Consider the following 25,191-nt stretch of genomic DNA (forward strand, 5'->3'; position numbering starts at 1 on the left):
AAACACAAAGCACTCCATCCTGCTCATGAAGCTGTGATAACAACTAAAGGTGACCTAGATGAGTGTATCAGCATTTTTTTAAATCAAGTCAGAGCATCCCTCATTTGGATTTTGGCAGCTGGATGGTAAGATAGCACTGTTTGGACAGACTTTTGTGAGTGAATCAAACTACAACTGAAAAAGTGAAAAAGAGGGACAAAAACAAGACTTTTGGGAAGTGGGGTGCAAATTATCTGCTTGATTTGTCTGAAAATGAGTGAAACACTTTTGCAGAATATTGTCATCATTTGTGAATGAGGCCCTAATAGAGTTACACATGCACCCATGAATCTATTTGTGTGTGCATGTGGGTGTGTGCTCCATCTTACCGGAACCTCCTCAGATTGGTGCAGCAGGCTGCAAGGGGGCTTGATGGGGCGGGGTCTGGTGGCGAACCAGTACGCCAGCACGGCAGTCAGAGCGCCGATGCCCACCAGCGTGGAGGTTGGCAAGGAGCGAAAGAACTGTCCCAGCTCGTCCATCTCTGGTATTCTCAGGCCACTCGTCATCTCCTTGGCCTGCATCTTTTCCATCAGGGTGGAACTGAGCTCTACAGGAGAGACGACACTCTTTGACTTATGATGTTTGAAATAACCTTCGCACTTTGTTGTGACAGAAATCTGAAAAATTATCTGACATGGTGGCAAAAACATTTCATGTACACCTTAAAAAGTCCAAATGTTTTTATTAATACAACTCCATCTGTGGTGTAATGTAATCACCATTGGATTATGAGACAAGGGGCCCCTGGGCCCAGTTATGCTTCAGGTCCCAACCACCTCTCCTACACAGGAGCAAGACACACAGACTTTGTGGTGTTATTAAGCTGTTCTTTTTTGTTTTTGTTGTTGCTTTGTATTGTTATGGTAATTATGTGTCTTAAGACAATGATGCAAATGTATTTTTTTTCTAGTCATTTTGTGTCTCTTTATGGTCGTTTTGTCCCCTTTTGGGTGGTTTTGCCTTTTTTAGTTTTGTTGTTATGCCTATTTGTAGTATTTGGGGTCTTTTTTGGACACTTTGGTCACTTTGTAGTTATTCTGTGTCTCTTTCTGTTTTTTGCCACTTTTAGATGTTATTTTGTGCTGCTTTGAAGCAATTTTGAGTCTCTTTTCAGTTGCTGTGTTCCTCTTTATGGTTGTTTTGCCCCTTTTTGTGGTTATGTTTATCTCTTTTAGGTAATTTTGTGTCAAATCGTGGTCATTGTGTGTGCTTTTGATGGTTGTCCTCCTTATTCTGTCTATTGAAGTGATTTTGTATCTTTTTTGGTCATTGTTTCTGAGGCAATTATGTGTGTCTTTGTATTCATTTTGTGTCTTTTTCTGACTTATGTTCCTTTGTGTTGTTATTTTGTGTAACTTTGAAGTAATTTTGTGTCTTTTGTTTTGGCCATTTTGTGGTTTTGGAGCTATTTAATGTCTCTTCACAGTTCTTTTGCATCTCCTTGTTATCTTCTTGTTTCTCTTTGTGGCTCGCCTGGTTGGTACCTGTGTGGCATTTTGCTGGTGAATTTCAGTAATCCATGCATGAATGTAATAATTCGATACTGAGAAATTTGGGTCACATTGTATTTTAATTAAAACAGGGTTAAAAATCAGTGTTTGTTTGCAGTTTACAGTTGCAGTTTTTATTTGACTTGGCATAATCAGTCAATAACTTATCCATACGCTATTAAGCCAAATTAGGTGTTCCGGTGCGGTATTAAAGTAATGGCTTTTAGGTTTGTGAACCACTGCTTTTGCAAAGTAGAAATTATCTGTAAATAAATGATGGCTGTTTTTCTGACTGATTTCTAAAGGTATTTAGTTCTGTGAGCCAATGATATACATACCTATAAATTGAAACAACGTCCAAGAAAGAGTTTAACAGTTTGTCTGACCTGCTTATTTTTGTAGTGCAGTAGGAAACCCACACATGCAATCAACCATACACTGTTTTCAGAGTAAATGCCAGATGCAGACACAGATATTTACCACAGACACAAAAAACTAGACCCTCCTACAAATTTCTCAGGGATGAGTTTACCCCACTTTGAGCAAGTCTAGTCTGATATTAGTGTTAAATGAATACATTTAACCTTCCTGCTCCTCCTGTTATCTGAGACACATGAGTGTAATTGAGGGGTCTTCCCCTGCATTCTTGCTCTTGCTGTAAAAGCAGCTCAGAATAGATAATCTACACTACAGCACTGCGAAGTGGTGGGACTAGAAATTAGATACCACACACACACAGTGCCGGTCATGCTCAGCCTCCAGTTACACACATACACACACAAGCGCACCGTGAAATGCATAATTTATCTGAGGGGGAGGCTTGCTGCAGAGCTGACTGGAGGGTTTCCTTCCCTCCCGCAGGAAATGAGTCAGAGACAGCACCACCTGACTGAACGAATGGCGTCTGGGCACTGCTGCACCTCACAGCCAATCAGAATCACTTCCTGTCTGCTCACTTTCTCTCTGTCTCCCACATGAACAGAGTCACAGACCAGTGTGGCTGATAGGTATAAATATCTGAGATCGTGGGAACGTTTGCTTCCTTATTCACCTAGTATTTTGAGTAGAAACACTATTATTACTTTACTATAGGGAAGCTGAATCATATGAAACTGCATCAGAATGAAAGCAGGTTACAGGAAACCTAATGTATGACTTTCATGGCTGACAAAAATTTTATGACACCAGTTTAACCGACAAGTCAAGAAACAGTCTCTTTCTGACTCTAGAGATCTAACGAAGGTGATTAGACACTGTCAGTGAAGACTGCCAAGATTTTAAAGATACCGAGGTCATGTGTCAAAGCCCTCTTCCACCAGAAAATTCACCAAAAGTCAAATATCTCTGAAAATTAACATTGTATTTATTTTGTTTTTTTTTCTAACATGAAACGCGTTAAACACCGACCTCCCTTCTACCAGTTATTGCTGTTAGTCTCACAACCTGTTCATGTCTCTAGAATGATATGATCCGTTAGTTGTGTTGACTGAAATGTTCACTTTAGTCAAAATTTCTTTACATTGTCCGTCTATTTTTATAATTAAGAGCCTTGTTCTTTTTTTTGTTAAAAACATGCATTACTTCCTGTCAAGAGCTACAGTTTCAAGCAAGTGTAGTTTTAAGTTAATCAGAGATCAGAAGAGGTGCTTCTGAAGAGTTCAGCGAAATGCTTTGTTATAAGGCTCAGGTCAAAAGAGTTTACAATAACAATAGTACTGCATTATCTGTAGAAAATAATAATACAAATTCTGTCCGTGAAATTAATCCTTAACTTTGTTTTTTTTGTGTTCTGACAATTGAATTACACTTAAAATATGAGTGTATGGGGGTGTGGAGAGTCTGTATTAAATACTGTACAAAACGAGCACTGCGCACATACAATACACGTGGCAGCTTTATGTAGACCAGCTATTTTTCATCTGTATTTCTCCAGGATTTAAGTCATTTTGAGAATAGGGGAGACCAGGGGCAGTTTTAACAAGTATTGGTTTTCATTGTCATTATTCAAAAACCTCCTGAACTATTTTGATGCCGGTTTTATGTAGTAACTTGTGTCTGCATTCTACTTATTAACGGTTATCGATTGTTTTAACAAGTATTATTAAAGTCACAATTGACTATTGGTTGAAACACTGGATGCAAATGTTACATCTGCCCCCACACGCAGGGACAATTGTAACAGCATGAATTTTATTATAGTAATTCAGCATCTACAACCATGCACATATGTGTGTGTTAAGCCTGTCTCGTGTCAGTGGATGCACTTAATATCTCCTGGCAGTGTAAAATAAAAGTCACACACATTAGCACGAATCCGAGAGAAAACACCGTCCTATTTTGTGACATCCTGAAGGAGTCCATTACAGACACAGAAACAGAATTCTATTTCTACAAGTACAACACTGATAAAAAAAAAAAAAGGAAATTTTTCACATGCTTTCAGCAGGCAGCACATCAGCAGTCGTCAGTAGTAGTCATTTGTAAAGCCGCACAGACATATGACATCACATTTACATACGGTAACTCAACTGTTACTCATCACCACCACTGCTTTGATTCAAGTCAGAAGCACAGTACCTTCAACTGCTCTACTGTAAACTCCCTGACGCTGTTTTCCCAAACTTCTACTGAGGCTCGAATCCTCTTAATTCAGCGAAACTCAAGTTTTGGTTCAAATAGAAACTATCACCTGTAACTGAAAAACCACAGCACAACAGATCCCCCTGATGTGTCAGAAACCAGTAACGTGCCTAAAACACCACAGTACTCGCTGCTTCTCTTTTTTACTGCACTGATAATTCCTCTTTTTCTGTTGTCCCTTTTTTACCACACTTCCAGTATTCTTGATGGGGAATTAGAGCTGCTCAAGTGCTGGGAAATGTTGACGAGAGTAAATAATAGAAACCACTCGATGATGGTTCTGAACTAAACAACTGTGTTTTGGGCTTGTGTATGGGTGTTGAAGCAGTTACAATGTCTTAGTACATTCTTGGATGAAATGTCCTTCACTGTTGAGTGCAAACAGCTGCCCACTGTGCTCCACTGGAGTCTGCTTCACTGTTAGGCTTAATTACTGTAAAGAAAAGGCAAATTGGAGACATAATCTGGCACAGCTTCAGGTGTTTGGGATCGACTGAGACATTTTCTTGACAACAGAACACCTAAAAAGTAAAGTTTGAAATGGAAATAAAGTTTTTAATAGAAAAAATCGTTTTAAAGGAACAATTTAATAATTTGAGGTGAAAAGCTTAATCACTTTCTGCATGCAAGAAAGTATGTGTGTTAAATGTATTCTGGGAGTGTCCACTGATAAGTTTCACAGACAACTAAAATACATACTTACATACTCTGATCTGCCGTTGCAATCTTCCAAATTATTTTTAGAAAAACATTTTGATTTTTAGGCAAGGTGTCCTTTGGTATTTTGATTTACTTTTTCTCTTTGTCTTTAGAAAAATCTGCTCAGTGTGTCAAATATGTAATGCCCTTACAGACAGATTTTGTGGAGGGATTTAATGAATGGCCCTATAATGTTGTTTTATCTGAGCAAATTTAACTGATTACTCGCTTTTTTTCACTTTTTACTGTGTGTGTGTGTGATTTGTAAAATGTGGTAAAAACAATTATTGTGGGAACTACCACAGAAGCCATTTTAAGTATTTTGCTACTTGTTTATATGTCTGTCTGTCTGTCTGTCTGTGGACAGATATTGTCAACATAACATTATAACCGTGAAAGATAGAGTCACAAAACTTTACAGGTGTGAAGTTGAGATCAAAATGAAGATCACGCCCAAAGATGGGCATGGTCCAAGAAAGGGGGCCAGAAGTACGGGGATAGGATGTAGGAAAGGGCCACTGGTGCCCCACTTTATAGCCCTGAGTAAAGGAACTTCAGTAGTTTGTAGATGAGATCAAAATGAAGGCCGAGTTTACATTTGGGCATGGTCTGAGCAAAGGGACCAGAAGTAAGAAGATAAGAACTGAGGAGGGGTCTATTTGCAATTTTTGATGTGGTCTGTGGGAGGGGGCCAGGAGTAGGAAGATATGAAGCAAAGAGAGGGGCGTACGGCGCCCTAATTTACATCCCTCACCAATGAAACTTTACTGGTGTGTAGTTTAGACCAAAATAGGGCTGAGTTTGAACGGTCTGAGCAAGTGCGGGGAAGATGGCAAACATTAGCTTTAAATCACTGTAAATCTGCTGAAGTGATCCCTTCACAAAATGGGCTCCAGTTTCTGGTTTATTTTTTCTCAAGTCTCTCCCTAAAATTTTTCATTACATTGCATGCACACTTTATCACAAGGTGTACAAAGTTTTAAAATCTGAAATACAATCTGTGGACAGCGAGAGAAATAAAACTGATTTTGTCCTTATGTATATGCTTTGGAATATAAACTACTGTCCCTCAATAAAGAATTAAAAAAAAGAGATTTTAATGGGAGTGCCACAGTATTTCTTGATTAAAAGCGGTCTATCCATCTGCCCAGTGCTTCTGCACAGTGGCTCCAGCTACAGTGCACAATTTGAGATACATTTCTGTTCATGGTAAATGGATTTGCATTTGTATAGTCTTCCAACCACTCAAGGCACTTTTACACATTCATACACTGGCCAAGGCCGACTTACAGGGTGCCACCTGCTACTCAAGTTGACTATTCACACACACACTCACACACTGATGGCACAGCCACCAAGAGAAATCTGGGGTTCAGTATCTTTATGAGTACAACATCTAACACATCAGTTAAGCAGCTTTAGACTTGTTCATGTTATTGAATTGATGGCAAGCGATCCTGTCATACACTTTATTTTCCACATTACAGTACCTACATATCCTACATCTCATATTGTATTGTTCCATATTACGGTGCGGCGGATATATCTGAGTAGTTCTGACAAGGAGATCAATGGCAAAACACCAGCCAGGCAGGGAGGTCGGCAGGCAGGCAGCACGCAGACAAGATAATTTCCATGCTGCTGTCGTGTCGTGCCAACAGGACATGAACAGCTGAACCGCGTCATAAAAACAAATAAACAAACCTCCTTGATATCAGACATGGGCAGATTCCACCATGTTTATCTCCTCTGGTACAGAAACACTGACCTGACCTGTCTGACAGCTATGGAGTTACTGCGGCAACTTACGGTTTCATAAGTGATCTGATTGTGCATATTTGATGTACTGCCTGATAATCAAGACATTTCATTTGTATGATGATCACCTATGAAATGATTTTGAGGCTTTTATGTTCGGAAAAATATGTTGAGCCAGCAATGATTTCCTCAGTAGACGGTCCCTTATTAAAAGTCACAATTTTCACTCATATTAATGCTAACTTGTCAGACATGTGCAAATATCCTCACAGAGACACATTCATTGGGAACATGACAAACTATAATTTAAGGTTTAAGGCTCACATAAACCAGTTTGATTGGATTAAACCTGAAGGATGGACACATTTTTTTAATCTTTGTTCTGTTGTCTGATGTTATGAGAAAAGTTTTTAAACTTTTTTTCTACATAACTACAACCTACTTATGTAGACGATATACATATTTACTTGCTTTGTTTGCTTGTTTACCTGCCTGCTTGCTCGATTTTAGAATCACAGTAAAGTCCAAATGTTATCTAACCGTCTGTGCATCACTGGAGGAATACTTTGACATGAGGTAGGCTATTGACATACATGAAACATGACTCATGCGCTTTGCATTGTGTTTTAATAGCTAATGGGTCCTGGCTGCAGTGGTGACAGAGCCACAGTGGATTATTCTGCATCTGACAAGAGAGGCAGAGGAGGGGAAACAGCACTAAATATAGACAGACTCCATTACCCACTAACACCACTGTGCAGACAGCTGGGAAAAGGGGGGCCTGGATTTGGTTGTACTAAACCTTGCAGGAGTAAAAAAAAATCAAACTTTTGATATCTCAGAGAGACAAATGTAAAAGCAAGTGTCAGTTAACACTTGATTTTACATTTTATTTTGCAGAGAAAACATCTCTGAACATAATACAGGCAGCGATGACTTTGTCACCACAACTAAAATATGAAATTTAGTTGTGTACAAATGTCATTTCTGTGAGAAAGGGTTGTAGCATTTGTGTGGGTGCAAAATGCATATTTTGGAAACTTTCAAAGTCTATGTGACAACATCAGGAAGTAATCCACATCTGCTTACTCATAAGTGAACACCCACTCCTGGCATCTGTTTGTTAAGGACTGAGCTCACATGTGGGGCCTACAGGGTTTAACAAACCAGCGAGCGATACAGTAAAAACATGCAAGTGCTTAACATCCTCCTGCCATGAAATAGCAGGAGACTCACAGCCTGCCAGACCTCTAATTGGCCTCCAGGAGAGATGCAAACATCTAACTGCCCATCATTCTCTCTCTCTTTTTCTCTCATCTCCTTGTTCTGCATTTTTCCGCTGCAGAAAATCGTCCATTTTCTTATAAGATATAAAACACTGAGCAGAAAATGTTCAGAGCAAAATCTGACCCACATTAGCTGTGACCTTAATGCCGACTTCTGCTGACTCACTTACTACTTACTAACTTTTCGTTTCTCTCAAAATGTTTCCTCTCAAAAATGGATGTCAAACTTTAGCAAGACAGACAGGGTTAAATTGAGTTAAAGGTATGAAGAATCAGTTAGCTGTCCTGAAGTATATTTCGCTGCATGGATACTGATTTTATACTTTAGGATAGCCTGATTCCAGGACTAAATACTTGCCAGTTAGGACAAATGAGCAAAGTCAGGGAAACAGCCCAATCTTTTATTTTAGTGAGGTTAATCTGATGACAGAAGAAAGGTCATAAATAGGGATATTACCTGACATGATCATTCTTGAATGGAATAAATTAATAATCAAGCAAAGGCAAGTTAGCTTCACAACTGTAACATAATCACAGTGTAAACTTGAGCATGATGAGAAAACTTTCCATGAACTAAACCTGAAAATTCAGCAAATACAATGTGAAGCACTAAAGCTAATAAACGTACATTTAAACAAAAGGAAAATTACTGCTCACTCACAGAGATCAAACTTTAAGAGGGATGAGGCATCCACATACAGCAAGCCCTTTGTCCTCAAAATGAGCTGCCACGGGTGAGCTTATTGCCCATAAAGGCTTTGAGGCTCCACCCACTCAGGGAGCAGAGATACAGGTAGATAAAGACGAAACACCTTCACATAAACACAGTGGCTGTGTCAAATCTCAGGAGCTGACTCCTGTCATGTATGTATCTTAAGAGATCTTTTCATGCCACAATGGCATGAAAAGCTTGTCCAATCTGAGAGGCTCCTCCAAGAAAAGAGCTTCTTTTTTCCTAACATGGATGACAACCGGTGAGTCCTTCCCTCAAGGTGACTCTGAGGGGAATTCTCAGTCTCATTCAGGGAGGAGCTGCATGCAGGCCTCTGAAGGCCGCGTCTATGTACGCAGCCTCTAATTTAATGTCTCTTGGTCTTTCGCAACAATCTCAGAATAAATATCCAGTCACTCTATTTGAATTGTAAAGCATGTTTTTGATGGAGGAAACGAAAAAAAAATTAACTTAATATTATGAAATAGATTGTGTGTTTAAATTTGCATAACTATTTTAGATGAACAGGGTCACTCGCTGTTTCAACCTTTCTCCACTACAGCCCACGGCTCTGTTTTCAGCTCTCTGTCCTGTTGTAACCTAAATAACGCACCACAGGGACACACACACACACACGCACGTACACATACAGGTCTTTAAGTCCATCCTCCCTGTTGCCTTCTACAAAGATTGTTGCTTCAGCTGGTGTGACAGAAGAACAGCAGGTCAGCAAAAACAATGACCTCTATCAGCCTGCGAACTCTAAGACCTCCATGTTTCATTTGTGAAGTCACACTATAAAAATTTAGTTCAACTTTATCGCCCCTCCAGCGGAAATTCTGTTGCATTTACAAATATAGTAAGATGTAGTAGGGTTTGCATTCCTGTTTTAAGCTATACTGTGGTATGAGAGACATCATACCTTGTGTATTTGCTTATCTATGGTTTTGAAAAAAATGCAACATGTTTCTGTAGAAAATTTCCTGTGATTTTTCGTGGGACATTTAATCACATCATTTATCGTCTGTGATATTTTTAAAAATACAGTAATGTAGAAATCCGTATCAGCCAGCATCAAAATCTAATCTAAAGTGAGTTCTGTCAAGATATCAAACAGCCTAATTCATCTGATAAAAAATCTGGGTGAAAATGTGGGAAATATTCATGAATGAAAGTGTTTGTTTTTTTTTAAAAAAAAAAATCTTATCTAACATCAATCAATGTCTTGCATGGAGACATCAATATACAGTTTAGCTGGAGAGCCTGACAGATGTGCACAGTGAGAGAATATGTGATGTGTATCATATCTATTACAAAACATTTAGTGCTCATACTGTGCTTAAACAGCGGGGTCAAATAAATACAAATCTGAACTTTCTGTCATGTTGAATATTTGAGCTTTACAATTGATCCAAACAAGCAACTAATACCTTAACATCTGTACATATTGACTCAGAGTCTAACCTAAAGTGATAAAGCTCAAGATGGATTATGTGAATGATACACTATGTATAAATTTGAGTTCATTATCAGTTCACACTGAAGGTTTAGCCTGTGCTTAGATATACTGAGGTATGAAATGTCTACCAAAGGATTTAATTAAACTGTGGCTCTTGACTTGAACATGAACTACAAGGAGCAAATGACAGTTTCCAGCTGTATCCACTCACATAAAAGCTAAATGTTCTGCAGAAGTGGCGATATTTTGGGAAGGCAATTTGGCTGAATTTATACATGTTACATTGCCACAAATGGCTCATCTAAAGTGCCAGCTAGTCACTCCCCTGAGGATCTGTGAAAGGTTGTAGTCACTTGCTTCAGTCCATTTAAACAGGATGAGTAAAAACTGGTCAAAATATTGATTTTTAGCTATGAACCTCTGCTGCATCAACGCTTGTTTAACACTCCTCATCTAAGATTTCTACACTTTGCTGCAGCGTTTGTGCTGGAAGCTATATGCAGGGATGGGGGCTTGTGAATGGGCCAGTTAGACTTCCTGTGACCTCTGAGGCTTAAAGTGGAGGAAATGCAGCCGTGCATCCTTAAGTCCCGCCTCATCGGCCCATCTGAGGGCCGTCACCAATGATTAGAGTCCAGCGTGGGGAGATTACAGCCTATTAGCACAAAGGCGGATGACCAGTAGTAACCTCATACTCTATTTAAAGACATCCGACTCGGCTTTCTCTTAATATTTAAATGCTTTTTTTCCTGCTTTGCAACTTCACATCAGTGCATTTCATCTTTCCTTTTGCTTCTTCTTTTAAAAACCAATCATCCTTGCACAGCACCTTCTCTCTGACTTTCTCTCTTTTAACCATCATCCTTGTCTCTCAGCTATTCCTCTAAGCTAGGTCCACCCTCCATGAGCCAAACCACAGCTTCCTCATGTCACTGTTGCTGAGATAAAGACACAGTAACACCCTCTGCACACAAAACATCCACTTCCCCTCCTGAATTGATGTGCAACACAACAGGTAATTGCAGTTATCATTCACAAAATAAAGTCAGTGATTGATAAAAGCTGCAGAACAAAAAGTACAGGATTGACCTGAGCAGAAAGGCCGTTACATATCAGAAATGCAGCACTGAAGTAAAGTAAAAAGAGACACACGGAGCAAGCAAAGGCTAAAAAAAAAAGCACATCAGGCGAAATATATAAACTGTAATTGCATTGCAGAAGGGTTTAAGCAGCTGTGGTCTATGCAGCAGCACTTACAAAGGCGTCGGAGGAAGCCAGGCATCCGCTGAGGTGTGATGTGTGTCTAACTATGTGTGTGTGTGTGTTTATGTGTCTGTGTTAAGGGGCCTGAGGCGGATATCAGATCACCCTGTGCAAACTGGTGATTACCTTCCCATTGCCACCGGCCAGATTAAGCTGAGGCAAGCAAGAGGAAGGCAGCGAGATGCGTTTTGGCTCTGTTTGAGCCTGGCTGGCCTCCGTATCACACCACCCTCAGCTTGACAGACGCTGCACGCTCTCACCACACCCACCCGCCCCTCCCTCCACCACTCTCTCTCTGTCTCTCTCTGTCACCCTCCCCCTTCCTAAACACAGCAGCGCTCTCCTTCTTCACTACTCGTGCACACTGGCATAGTGACACACAACACACATGCAAATAATGCATGCACAGTTGATATTTGCACATTTAAACAAATTACACAAACCTGAGCGGCTCCCAGTTTGATTTTACAATCAAAGTGAGAGTGAATGTAGCGCTGTGGATCTCAACCTGGGGGTTCAGGACCCCTAATGGGCCACAAGATGATCTTTTTAGGCTTACAATGTAATTTATGGATAGTAAAGGCAAGGGAAAACATGTTTTTCTCTATTAATTTTGCTCTTTTTGGGGGGGTCTTTTAGATGATTAATACAGAAAATCTTTTCAATGGTTCAACCTGACAGGAAAAACATATTGTTAAATTGTTCACCACACTTTGTGGTCACTGCTTCATTTCAAAGGATGTGAGTCAAAAAGGCTGACAACTGCAAGCATACTGCTCCATATCACAGCTTCCTGGTGAAAGCGGTCTTTTTTTTTTAACGTTGTTAATTTTTTGAGGAATGAAGAAAAAGTTCTTTAGAGCTAAAAGCACCTTCTTGGGGGGTTTTCTGTGTTAAAATGAAGCGGAACGAGTAATCAAACCAAACAGAGACAACACTCTACAGTACATTACTAAGAAGACTGATCTATAAAAGAACAACTTGGGCATGTGATGGGCAAACAGAACTGGTTCAGCACTTTAGACTGAGCCATTACTGCCCAACATCCCACAATATAAGGAAGAGGATGCACTGAATGCTGACAAAGCAATACACCACTCTGAGGGAGAGCTGCCATGTGGATCTGAGAGCACCCAGACTGGTGGAAATTATTGATCACACCAGGACTGAGACTTTAGAGCAGCATATATGTAATCTTAAAATCACTTCCTTGACATGTGATTGAAGTTAGAAGAAAAAACAGCTCTGGTTAAACATGTAACTACAGCAATCTGTCAACTACATTTGCCTCTTAATACCTCATAACACTTGGTGCACACAACACTCAACTCTTATTCTGTCAAATTGTGCAGTCATGCAGTGTTTCTTTAATTTGCAGGTTTTCAACATTTTCACAATCCCTCTGACTCTCTCTCTCTGCGTTCTCATTTCAGCCTCTAATTTGATACTGACTAAGAAGTTGTTTGAATGACAAAAAGACAACAGTCATACTCCAGAGTCACACATGGGTTACAAGTCATTATTCCTCTGCTGAGCATCATGGACCTTGTGGTATCTTAAGAAAAGGGCCTGCCAACCTTGAGTAGTAAAATATCATTGGTTACTTTCTGCCAAAGGGTGGGGCAACTCCAGCAGCGTCCTCTTAATCAAATATTGAGGAAGGAAAAAGAATAGGTTTACACTCTGTGTGCAGCTGCACTAGATGGTGATTAAAATGAATTATTTATATTGAGGAGCAGCAGGGTGCTGGGATGTGCTGACGGGTTAAGGGTGTCATGAATCTCCCAAAGGGGCTCATTTCAGCATCACTGTACAGTGTATATATTTTCAACCTGTTTTCAAAAACTTTGGGCCTCAATTCTGATTGGCTGCTCAATTATTAAACATACAACACCTGCAACCCTATTACAGCAGGTGTTAATTTTAGTGCACCAACCAAAATCCCAAATGTTACTGGCTGTTCGTCACTTATAGAAACCACATGATGCAGCTGCTGCTGCTAAAGACTCTTTTTGGCAGTTATACCTGCACTGTAAAATCTGTTCATAAAAAGTTACTTTTATTTTAAAAGATCTGGGAAACCAATTACCTTGAAAAATGTAAGTAAATATAACGTTTATTCTTAATTAGTGTTAGCTTGATATGTAATTATGAAGTTTCCTTTGAATTTAGTTATATTTATTTGATTCTGAGAAGTCGTTGCAACTTAAAAAGACAAGTTTGACAAATTTAATTAAATAAATCTTTCCAAGTTTTTCCAAGAAACTTCAGTAAACCAAACAGACTGTGCTATATCTCTATTCTGCTGGTTGCAAACTAGTCAGTCACATTTATATTTTCTAAAACATGTTAGCAAACCAGAGCTTGCAAAATATCCTAACTCCATCATTTGTAAAATCCTCTTTGTCATGATCAAGTTTAGCCAAACTAACTTGTTTTACTGAAGCTGATAACAATTTAAAAGAACAAGGTAATTGCACTTGTCATTTTTAAATAGCAATGACTTTCCAAAATTAAGTAAATACAGTTAATTTTTAAGTTAATTCTACAGTAAGACATAAATTAAGATTTATTTTAATCAATTTATTTAATTGATATATTTAATTTTATTGACTTTCCGTTTTTAAGGCAATCTTTTTCGAGGATTATTTAAAAGTAAGATCAATTAGTCTGATTTTACAGCGAGCGTCCATTTGCCATTAAACCTTGCTGTAATCTAGTGCCACATTAAAAATAATCCTTCTCTAAGCGTTTACACTGCTTCTCTCATGACACGTTGCAGAAAAGCAGTAACCCTCCGCTATTGTGCCATACAACGCCTCTAATCTGGTCTTAATGCTGCAAAACACGGCTTCAGGTGTATTATTTCGCTTTTTTAATTCTCCTCGTGCGTACTGAAGACAACTCCAGGTCAAAAACGGTGTCTGTGAACCGCACCTTGCTCCTATCAGAGCTGTGGTAACCGGGGTTTAGGGGTCGTGTCGGTTAGAGCGGAGCATGCTGTGCTCTCTTGTTTGCCGGTAGGCCGCAGGATTTCAGCACCCCTAGCTCCTGGACAGCTCCGTCCAATCACACGCGCCCATTTCAAGCGCGTCATCCTTCCCCATCCTCCTCATCCTCCCTCCCCCCATCACTGAGGCATGGCGGAGGACATCACTGACAAAACGCTGACTTTTGCAACCGGCTTCTTGACAAATTGGCATGTTCAGTGTAAATTAAAGAATGAGCTGTGGATGTTTGTCACAGCTTCGTTTAGAGGAAAACACACCAGGAGGCTGTGAAAAACAGACTGTTCACTAAGAGCTTTTTTAAATGACGTGTGTCCGGTGTCTACGCACAATGTCACACGACCTTAGCAGCTGGCCGGCCTCAAACGCACACGTTTTATCCCGTTTGGCTTATAGTGACAACAACCCTTTATTTAATGGTTGTATATTTAACCTAAAACACACAATTTTACATGAAAATCTGCAGAATGACCCACATGTTTCAGCCGCATGGCAGCTTGTCCAGTCTTCTGTACCTGGTTAAAGGTAAAACCAAACTGGATGCATCATCCATGTTGCTTTAATAACCCTGGAGTAGGCATCCAAGCACTGTGGTTGAAGCTACAGCCGGCTAAAAGTAAAATAAATAAATAAATAAAATACACGTTTGCAGGTCCGGGTACACGTGTAGTCTGAGAAAAAAACGGAAAATGTCACCGGCGTTATTAACGTGCAGGCAACTGCAGCAATAGAGTATAATTAAAGAAGCCTATGCAAAAAGAAACACCACAGCCTTAAATGAATGAAAAAGCCGGCAGTGGATGACACACAATGCGCCTCAGCCCCTCCGAGACAGGTGCATCGCCTATTACAGACCCAGCCCAGCGATGCTAAATCCTGAAATAAATGACTGAAAAATGCGAACAGATATTAAAAACTCACCTAATATAATCCAGAGCGACCCAGAGACCAAAACGAATGCGAGCATGTCTTTCTCATTGAGTCAGCTGTCCCGGTGCAGGAGCGGCTCAAAACTGCAGCATCGACTGCAGCAAGTCGCCGACAATCTGGGAGATTAAGGAGGGGGGGCGACAATTTATCTGAGACAGACCACAGTGGGGGAGCTGGGCTGGAGATGGCGATGTCCAGTAGGGTTTTTTATGTGGAGCGGACTGAAGAAACAAACCACGACTCCGGGCTATTAAAGCATCCTTCCTCCTGGTGGATTTTCCACCTTCACCTAGTTGGCTGCTGCGCAATGGCAGACACCCCTGCTGAAATGAAAAGGTTTATTAGGTCGGACGGAAGATGCCATCGACGCCAAGGTTACTGGGGATGACGTGTCTATTCTGGAGGAACACCTTAAAACCAAGTCTGCATTTAATTTCTTAATTATTGTAAAATAATCGTGAAATTCTGTGAGATCGTTGTTAAAAGCCACATCAATTTGGGCATTTTAACGCGAATTTTTAGAAACACAAAACGAGTGCTTGTTAGTAAAGCCAGTATCTGGGCATTTTTCATTTAGTCTTTATATATGTGGGTACATTTTTAAAGAAGCTGAGTTATTTTGGTTCGTGGCACATCACACCATTGCAGCCTAAACGTCCCTGCAGCTGAGCGCAGCTTTGACACGGAGTAACTTTGCATCAGGATCACGTGGTACAATAAGACACTCCCAGTGAACTAAAGTAACCTTGAGAAGGGCTGACGAAGTGAGGCGGTGAGTGAGTGACAGCAAGGGTGAGGGAGGACAAAGAAACCCGAAAAGAATTACATTAAAAAATTAATTAAGATTATTGTGGTTATTTGTGCAGTAGAGCAATAACTGTGTTTGGCTCTATGGCACATCAGTAATTAGTAATAACATTTTACATCCATCTCATGCACCTGCTATGTGAATACAACATCAATGTATTAGTCAAATCAATTAATCTTTTTTTTTTTTTTTAGTTTTTACTGATGTAGAGGTCAACAATTTTATCTCCTGGTGAGCCATAATTGGTTTCTTGTATGTAAACAGAGAGAAAAAAAAAAGACCACAGTATGGCACAATTGTTATTATGTTAACCCTTTGAAACCTGAGAAAAATGTCTTGATTTCCTTTAACAACATGGGAAGAAGGCAATGAGCAAAAATTGACCCACACATCTGAAAGCAGTTTGTAAAGTGTACAAGAAAATATCTGAGAATTAGTTTCAAAGTCAACCAAACAAACAAAGAAAAACCCAAGGAAACAAGAAACAAGATTTGGAAAAATTGCTTAAAATGTATCAGAATTCTGAAACACAATTTTATGTAATTATGATAATTATAAATATAGGTTTTCCCTGGCTTTTTTTCCCCCTAGACATTTCCTATCTTTAGAAAAAATACAGTTACAAATTTCTAAATTTGTGGAACATTCCTTACCAAGTTGCTCATTGTGTTTTTGAAAGTTTAAATGTTCAAATACTTGAAAAAGACTTCTGAAAGCAGCATCAGACCGTGAAACCCCTTCAGGTGTGACAGGGGTAAAATAAGGTCTTCAGGAGTAGAAATTCTAATTGTTCTGTTGTACATTAAGACACATTCAAAAAGACAGTCAAAAGTTTTATCTGCTTTTATCTTCATTACAATGCATTTTAAACAATTTATATAAGGTCAGATGGTAGATGGGGGTTCCGAAGTACCAGACCAACTTCTTCACCCATTCACAAGGTACAAATACAAGGTATTTTTATTACTCATCTTTTTAAACATATTTTTTTAAAAAAGGAAAGATGTGTTATGTATGTGTTTATGTGTTTTTTCTTATTCATGGGTTTCTGTGTCTCTACTTATGTGCAGTGACCTATAAACCTTTTTTAAGATAGAAATATTGGCATATCCAAGTGACTAAAATTAATGGTCTTTTGTATTCTATCAACTTCATCTAAATACAGCCTTACAAAAATACACTTTATTGCTAATAGTATGAATAACTAAGGTAAAAAATGAGTATAAGCCATAATGTGCATGATTTTCTCTGTGTCCCCGCCCTGTGTTGGGCCGCTCTGTAAAGAAGGTTATTTGCCATAACCTGAAAAGTCCAGTGTTAGGATTTAGGGGGATATACTGACAGAAACTGATTATAATATAATAAGTATGTTTTCTCTAGTGTAGAATCACCTGAAAATGAGTATAGCTGTTTTCCTGACATTAGCTTTGAATGACACATTTAGGGAGCGGGTCCTCATTTATGGAGATCACCATGTTTAATGCCACATTGGAAAAACACTGATTTGAGACATGGAACTTCCTTATTTAAGCATTTTTCTTGTTTTACATCATGTTGTTTTGGAGCGGAAGAGACCTCAGTGGATTATTTGGCTCCTGCAATCTGCACTGCAAGATGCCACTAAATTGTTTTAACTCTTACACTTAGCCTAGAAGTTTTGACTGGCTGCTCTGACTTTTATTTCATTAGTTCATTAAACACTTTTTTTATCCAGTGACTATTGAAAAGAATGGCATTTGAATTTTTAAAAAACTGAACATTTAAGTGCAACAACAGGCAGATTAATCTGCATGTAATAAATCACATCAATCTAATGTGTGTCCTAGCCTTTAATTCACTGACTCAGCCTTTGAGTTTATTTAACACAACATTCCTTTGCAAGTGTCTCCTGTAGTGCTTGACATGCTTACTGTCTTATTGTGTTGCTGTCATGTGACTGACCTCATTAAATGGGTCACTCGTCAGGACCTGTAATCTGTCACTTGCATCGGTGCCACCGGCTTGCTTCCTGTTCTTCTTCCTCCTCTCTGATCCCAGTGTGGAGAAAACACACAAGACAGAGAACAACGAATGATGCAGTGTGGACAAAAAGTCAGGCTGTTCATTGATGGAAGAGGAGGGGAAACAGAAATACAAGGAGGAACATAATCACATTACAAACTGTCTTTTTTTTTTTTTTACCTCAACTTAGTTTGCAAATATTAACCAAGGTACCTGTAATCTGGCAGCAGGACTCCAGGAGAGTGACTGCGTTTTAATTGATTAGTGAGTTTAACACACACACCAAAAAAAAATCCTGCTTAGTATCTAAAATATAGCTCTAAAATTCTTAAATGTTATCATATTGCCACTTGTGTGGGAGATTTAAGTTGAGGTCAAGGGTCAAATGGTTTAAATAACAGAGATGAAGTGTCCCTTCTCTGGCAGGATGGTAATAAATTGGGGATTCTTTATGTTTCATGGCCAAAATGTCATTTTCTGACATAAAATATTACTTAAAGTCTTGTTTGGTAAAATTTCTATTTTATCAGCGGTGGCCAGAGTTACAAGGATTCATCGTCTGGGTGCAATATGTCTGTACAAACTTTTACAACAATCCATCCAACAATTGTTGAGATATTTCAGTTTGGATCAAAGTGATGGAACAATAGACTGATACGGTCATCCCATTGAGTCAACATGACTTTAACCTTCCGCCATAGCTGCATGGCTAAAAAAATAAGCAAGACTGGAGCCAAGTGACGCAAAGGCAAGGAAATCCAGCCAATAAAGGAAACCTATGAGTGGGTTAGTAAGAGGTCTTTTAAGACTTCTTTTTAATTATCCAGGTCTGTTAAGACATCTTAACTCACCTACAGGTTTCATTTATTTGCTTGGCAATGACAATTAAAGACAACAAAATGAAAGATTATGCAACATGTCTGCTTCTGCTTTATCTTACTGTATGCTTTACAGCACCAAAGATAAGAAGAAGCCGTCAGAAGCATGTTATCAACTTGACCCAGAGACTCTCTTAACATATTTTACTGGCGTCTCCTTGTCTCTGCTTCCTCTTGAACGCAGGGTTTAAACAGTCATCATGTTTTCATGTAGAGTACCAACTTAAAGGTGCAGGCAATGATTCTAACCTGTTACACTTTTTTTTTTTCAGTTCTGCGAATATCTCCTCACAATCTACTAGCTGTCCATTCCCATGCTCATAAACAGCCGTGACTCTGGAAATGGGAATCAAAGTGGCTCAGACCACACTCACACATCACTCACATTACCCAGTTAGCAACAGCAGGCTTTCGTGCTCGTGCACAGGACAGATGAAAATCTTTGGGGGTTTAATGAGACAGGCAGTTGACAAATGTAATGACTGGTTCCACATCAAAGAAGCTTCTATTATATTGTCATAATGAAAGAGCCCAGAGAGCCACATACAGCCAAAAAAAATTGTCTGTGAGTTTAACGGAACCAATGAGTTCCTCCAGAACTGAAGTATATGGCTCGCCCCTTAGGGAACCAGTAATGAAATTATGTTTGTCTTTTATGACTATTAATGCTTTTTGTGGTGCTTTCTTTTACGGGGTCATTTTAATCAGTGTTTGCCTACCCTAAACAAGTTCCAGCTAGTTACACCAAAATAAGTCCCCCCCCCCGACACTATTTTGACAAGGAAAATAAGTAGAATAAAGTAAAATATTCTAAATTAAGCATACACTTAAACTTATATTGACTTTTTTAGGTGGGCATTTATTAGGTGGTTAAAATACATTTTGCTGCTGCCTTTCTCCACCTTTCACACTCACACTTCCTGTCAATTACAGACAATAAAAGCCTAAAAAAAATAATCTTTAAAAAAAAAAATTAGAACTATCCCTTTAAGCACAATTTTGTGGTACTTGGACTTGACTTGAGCATTATACTTTTGTGCTACATCATGAAATCATCATATTATACATGAAATTGAGGTTTAATTTTACATTAAAAAAAACACAAGTTAAGTGTAGCCTATTAAATATAACTGATGAAGCATAAACTTTTTGGGCTTTTGACATTTTACTAAAAAAACAAAAAAGAAGGATCTAGTTAGGACTCTTTGTCATGTTTTGGAAGTTTTTGGCAGTTCCACTGAAAGTGACCCCCCCCCCCCCCCCCGAAACTTTCATTTCATTTAAATAACAGTTTTTGACCCAAAGAGATAAAAGTCTCCAATTCTTCACAAAAAAGAAAAGTCTGACAAATAAATTCAATTTTTAAGTCAATTTAGCTTATAAAATTCCAACATTTTATTTAAATGGGGTTCCCAAAGAATATTTATTTAAATTGTGGTATTGTTACCTTTGAACTTTAGTACTATTTCCAGTACTGCCTATTACTTGCTAATGACATTTATAAGAAGAAAATTTCAACTCAAAGAGCAACATCTCAGACAAAAGTGGTTTACTCCTGATTAACTTACAAAGAGCATAGTATTCTCAGTCACTTGCTGTGGGATTCACAAACAGTACACATAGTGGACCACTGGGGGAGCTAAAAGCATTCAGACAAAACTCTGCACCACCAGTCCTGTTTGAGTGAACCCTGCAGAGATGATGTAATTTGTGTCGGATTTGTTTGAGGGATGTTTGTGTAATCTGTGGAAACTCCACGTTATCTCGTCTGTAAGTCTAAAGCGTACACTATGAAACGTGTTGCAATATTATGTTTTTAGCACTCTTCTCACCTCATTTGTTTACATTTTCTCTACCTACACCCAAATAATCCCTCTTTTTTTCTAACAGGATTTTAGGGAATTTGGATTTATGGGACAAAAAATGCCTTTATTATGTTAAGGACTTCCATGACATTTTGTCTTTTTTTACCAGCAATGCTTTATGTGCTCATAATTTCAAATGGGTTTTCTGGAAATAATTGTGCTTTGAGCTGTATAATAACTTGAGCTGTGTATTTGCTACCAATTAAAGAGAAAATACAGACAATGATCAGTTGGTATAGTTTTCCTTCAAGGACATTCCTACTGAGGTTTGGCAGATGCAAATATTAAAATTGTAAACTGTAAATATTGAAATATGAAATATTTACAATTTGACAAAAAGAACATAACCTGTCAGTTTGACTGAAAGTACAAAACAACCTCAACAGTTCAGTGGTGATGGTAAGGCGTGCAACCAGCGCTAGAGAACAAGTTAAAACAAACTAACATTTTTTGGGGCCCCCAATGGCTCCATGGATGGAGTGGGCATGCCATGTGCAGGGGTGGTGTCCTTGCCGCAGAGGCTGTGGGTCCGCTTCCAGTTCATGGCCCTTTGCTGCATGTCATCCTCTCTCTCTCCCACTTTCATGTTTGCATTCTGTCCTGTCAGATAGAGGGGAAAAAACAAAAGAAAAATAATATTTTATTGAAAAAAAAAGGAACTTTTGGAAAACAGGAAAAGAGACACAAAAACACAACAAAGAGGAGACTACAAAGAGACATGAAAATGACAAAATAAGACATTAAATTACAAAAAAAAAGTACAAACAGGGCAAAACAATCAAAAAGAGACGCCAAATGACCAAAAAGAGACAAAATCACTACAGGGAGACACAAAATGACCAAAAAACACTCAAAATGACAACAAGTAGACACATAATAGCAGTGAGAAGATATAAAATGGCAAAAAAGACACAAAATGAGACAAAAACAAAAAAGAAAAAAAACAACAACACTAAACTAAAGACACAAACTGGCTACAAGGAGACACAAAATGTTCACAAGGACACAAATAACTACCAAAAAGAGACAAGAAATGACCACAAAGAGACGCAAAGCAACCAAAGAAGACACAAAATAACTACGAGGAGACATAAAACCGTTCAACAGAAAATAAGAACATTCACCCCAAAGCCAGTGTTTGTGTTTCCAGTCCCATGTAGGAGAGGTGGTGGGGCCATTTACATATCTTTGTCCCCATGGGCTCATTGTCTCATAATGCACCCATGCATAAACCTTATTATGTATATGCAACACAAATGTATCATGACTCAACAAAAGTCTAACTTCCCCTGAAATTCAGATCAAATGTGGTTAAAATATGTTATCTGAAAAAAGTAGATATTCTACCTTGCAGTAAACAGCCTCCCACCCCCCCATACTCCCACCCTGCATGAGGTCGCAGTGTAATTGCAGGCTAACTAATGAAGGCTTTGACTTGATCCAGTGTCAGTGAGCTTTCAAAGCAGATGGTCCAGGGGGAGATTGGATGCTCAAGCTGCTTGTCTCATCCCAAAGCTTCAAATTACTGTCTTATCCTTGCAGGTGGCCTAAATAATCAGAAACACTATCACTGTATGTCAAAGGTGCAATAAAAAGTTAAGGGATTTGTCAATGTGGGTGTGAAAACACCTTGATTGCAGTTTAGCAAAAGACATTACACCATTACAAAAGACATTCTATGGCTAATGTCAGTCCCTGGATTATCAGAAATGGTAGGCAGGCTGATGTCGCTGTATTTCTAGATAACTGTGTCGTGACAGTTTCTGTTGAATAAAATGCATCAAGTCAAGTCTTGTCTTGTCTTGTCTTGTCTTGACTTTCTTGTGAGTTAAATTAAGCGTCTGCAGATGGATTCACAATGCGGTCAAGACTAAGCTGAGTAACTAAGTCCTGAACAAAGGAGATGTCTTTTTCTTTCTTTTTTTTTTCTTAAATAAACACTGAAAAGTACTGAGGGTCAGGGAGGAGGGGGAGTTGGCCATTATCTTTAACAAGTGTAAAGCAGTTCGGCAGCAAGACAAGTGAGCAATTTAGGCCATCTTATGTTGTCCTGTTCTTTGAGTAAGACAGCTTGTCAAACACTGACAAGAAGTAAAATGCAAGGTTTATATAGTATTACATACATTTACATTTCAATAGCTTGTTTGCAGATCTAAATTTGGAGATAGAAATGAGAATGTACAAATGAAAATAATATGTATATTTAGGTTATTGGATGTTGTTATACTTCCATGTTAAATAAACAGATTACATTATGAGATGTGTTTCAAATCAGTTAGGTCTACATGTTGCCATTGGACAGATCTAAAACTTGCCACATGTTCCCTTTAAATGAGGTAATGTCCACAAGTGATGTGACAAAAGGTTTTGTTATATATATTGAAGGCTCAGAATACTAAAATTATGTGCTGCTTTGCAGGAAAACATGTATTATTGGAGAAAAGTCTCAAAAACGTAACACTGATCCCTGTGACCCCTTGTCTTACGCTGTCTTGCTTTGAATTAGGCACTAACAGCTTGTTACACACTGACAAGAAGTAAAGTGCAAGGTTGCAATTATATTATATAGACCTACATTTCCATTAGAATAGTTTCTTTACAGACTTCATGTTTGCTTTATATGAAGTGATGTTTCATAATATGTCAAATTGCTTTGTTCAGAGACTTTAAAATCCTGAAAGGCTAAAATTGTTCATTACTTTGCATGATTTGCAACATTAATTATTCTGGAAAAGTCAGAAAAAAGTATCAATGACCCCAATGACCCCTTGCATTTAGCTTTAAAAAATCATTTATTAATAATATAATTTATTATAAATAAGCTGAAAACACAATAAAACATGGGCTATCGATCTGAGAATAAACCCCACACACGTTGCATGTGTTTTGTCTCAGCCAGCGCATTCCTTTCATTCACACGTGTCTCTCTTTGCTGCCATCAGCCATCAGCAGGGAGCGGACAACAATAATCGGTGGGAATAACGGGATGATTTTCCCCTACAAATCAAGATGTCTGCCTTTCTTGGGAAAACCCATCGTCTAACTGCCGGTGAAAACTCCGCGGGAAAACTCCCTGCTATTCCTTCCCAGGCACGCGCTCTAGCCTGCGAACAGCACGCACCAGGCAGGCGCAAGCGCGCAAACACAGCACGCGGGAAGTCCCTGGAAGGACCGGTAGCTGAGATAACGCTAACGTGGGGGTTCCCATAGTACCCCAAAGAGCTCGAGCTATGTCTGCACCCGGTGTTGTTGTGTATGTCACGATCTCCCGTTTTCATAAGGAGCAAAAAGTGAGGAGACCGAGCACCGGGATTCAATTTGGGCTACAACGAGCATAAAATATTCGGATATAGCTCACGTCCTGCCATTTTCATTCACTCCACTGCAGTTTGGTGCACGCGTTCATTACTTTTTAGACATTTCTTGTGATACTTGTGAATTACTATCACATGTATGAATGATACTGTGTGTTAAAAGCTCTGTCACCTGTCTCTGCCATGGTCTGTGCCCACACAGCTGCTGCTTCCGCGTACATTACTACACCTCCTCGTAGCGTTACGTCATCACGGCTCCATATCAGCACGCAGCATGGCCTACATTTAAGCCTGTGCCACACTCCCCCTGCCGGTGACTGAAATTACTACATCATTTCTTGTAAATACCCAGCTTCACTGCTAAGGACCTGTTTATATGAAAGGGCTGGTCCCATGCACATGTTTATTATGCCTGACTTGGCTAAACTCTGAACCTGGATGATGACTCCTCGTGTCTCTATGTGTGTGTGTGTGTGTGTGTGTGTGTGTGTGTGTGTGTGCAGGTGCTGTGTGCGCATACTACTTTACATGCATATTTTTATTTTAATAAGGTACATTTTGCACAATCTCCAAATTGCAGATTGATATTACAGATTATGTCAGTATTGACAGCCTAATAATAATAACAACAAAATAATAATAATAATAATAATAATAATAATTGAGAATAATACTACTAATAATAATAATACAAATAATTTAAAATAAAATAATAATAATAATGTATAGTTATAAATACAACTATAGTTATAACTATGTGCTTTACATGACACTTTAACATATAAGACCATAACCTGTCATACTTTATTCCTTCATTCTTGATTTTAAATCTACAATATGTGACAATACCTGCAAATCTCAAAAACGTTTGCAGCAATGAAAAAGTATGCAGACCTGACACATGCTAAATATAAAAAACAAACAAACATGAGAGTGACACATGAGTTGGCTCATTAAAACTTTGAGGGTTGGTTCAGTCTACGTGCTTCAGTCCAGTGTAATCAACCCAGTTATTAACTTCCTCCTTGCGTTCAACAA

General features: G+C 38.8%; 1 protein-coding gene across 1 annotated transcript in view; it reads right to left on the reverse strand.

Moving 5' to 3' along the window:
- Positions 1–24,391, reverse strand: part of acsl6 (acyl-CoA synthetase long chain family member 6) — a 50,379-nt gene extending 25,988 nt beyond the window's left edge. The window contains exons 1-5 of the mRNA XM_042499559.1: positions 24,326–24,391; positions 21,285–21,439; positions 18,037–18,122; positions 15,279–15,607; positions 369–589 (exon numbers count right to left, since the gene is read on the reverse strand). Coding sequence (XP_042355493.1) covers positions 369–589; positions 15,279–15,324 — 267 coding nt within the window. The 5' untranslated portion in view covers positions 15,325–15,607; positions 18,037–18,122; positions 21,285–21,439; positions 24,326–24,391. The remainder of the gene's footprint in view (positions 1–368; positions 590–15,278; positions 15,608–18,036; positions 18,123–21,284; positions 21,440–24,325) is intronic.
- Positions 24,392–25,191: the final 800 nt, after the last annotated feature.

The sequence above is a fragment of the Plectropomus leopardus genome, chromosome 13 (assembly GCF_008729295.1).
Source record: "Plectropomus leopardus isolate mb chromosome 13, YSFRI_Pleo_2.0, whole genome shotgun sequence".
In the NCBI taxonomy this organism is placed as follows: Eukaryota; Metazoa; Chordata; class Actinopteri; order Perciformes; family Serranidae; genus Plectropomus; species Plectropomus leopardus.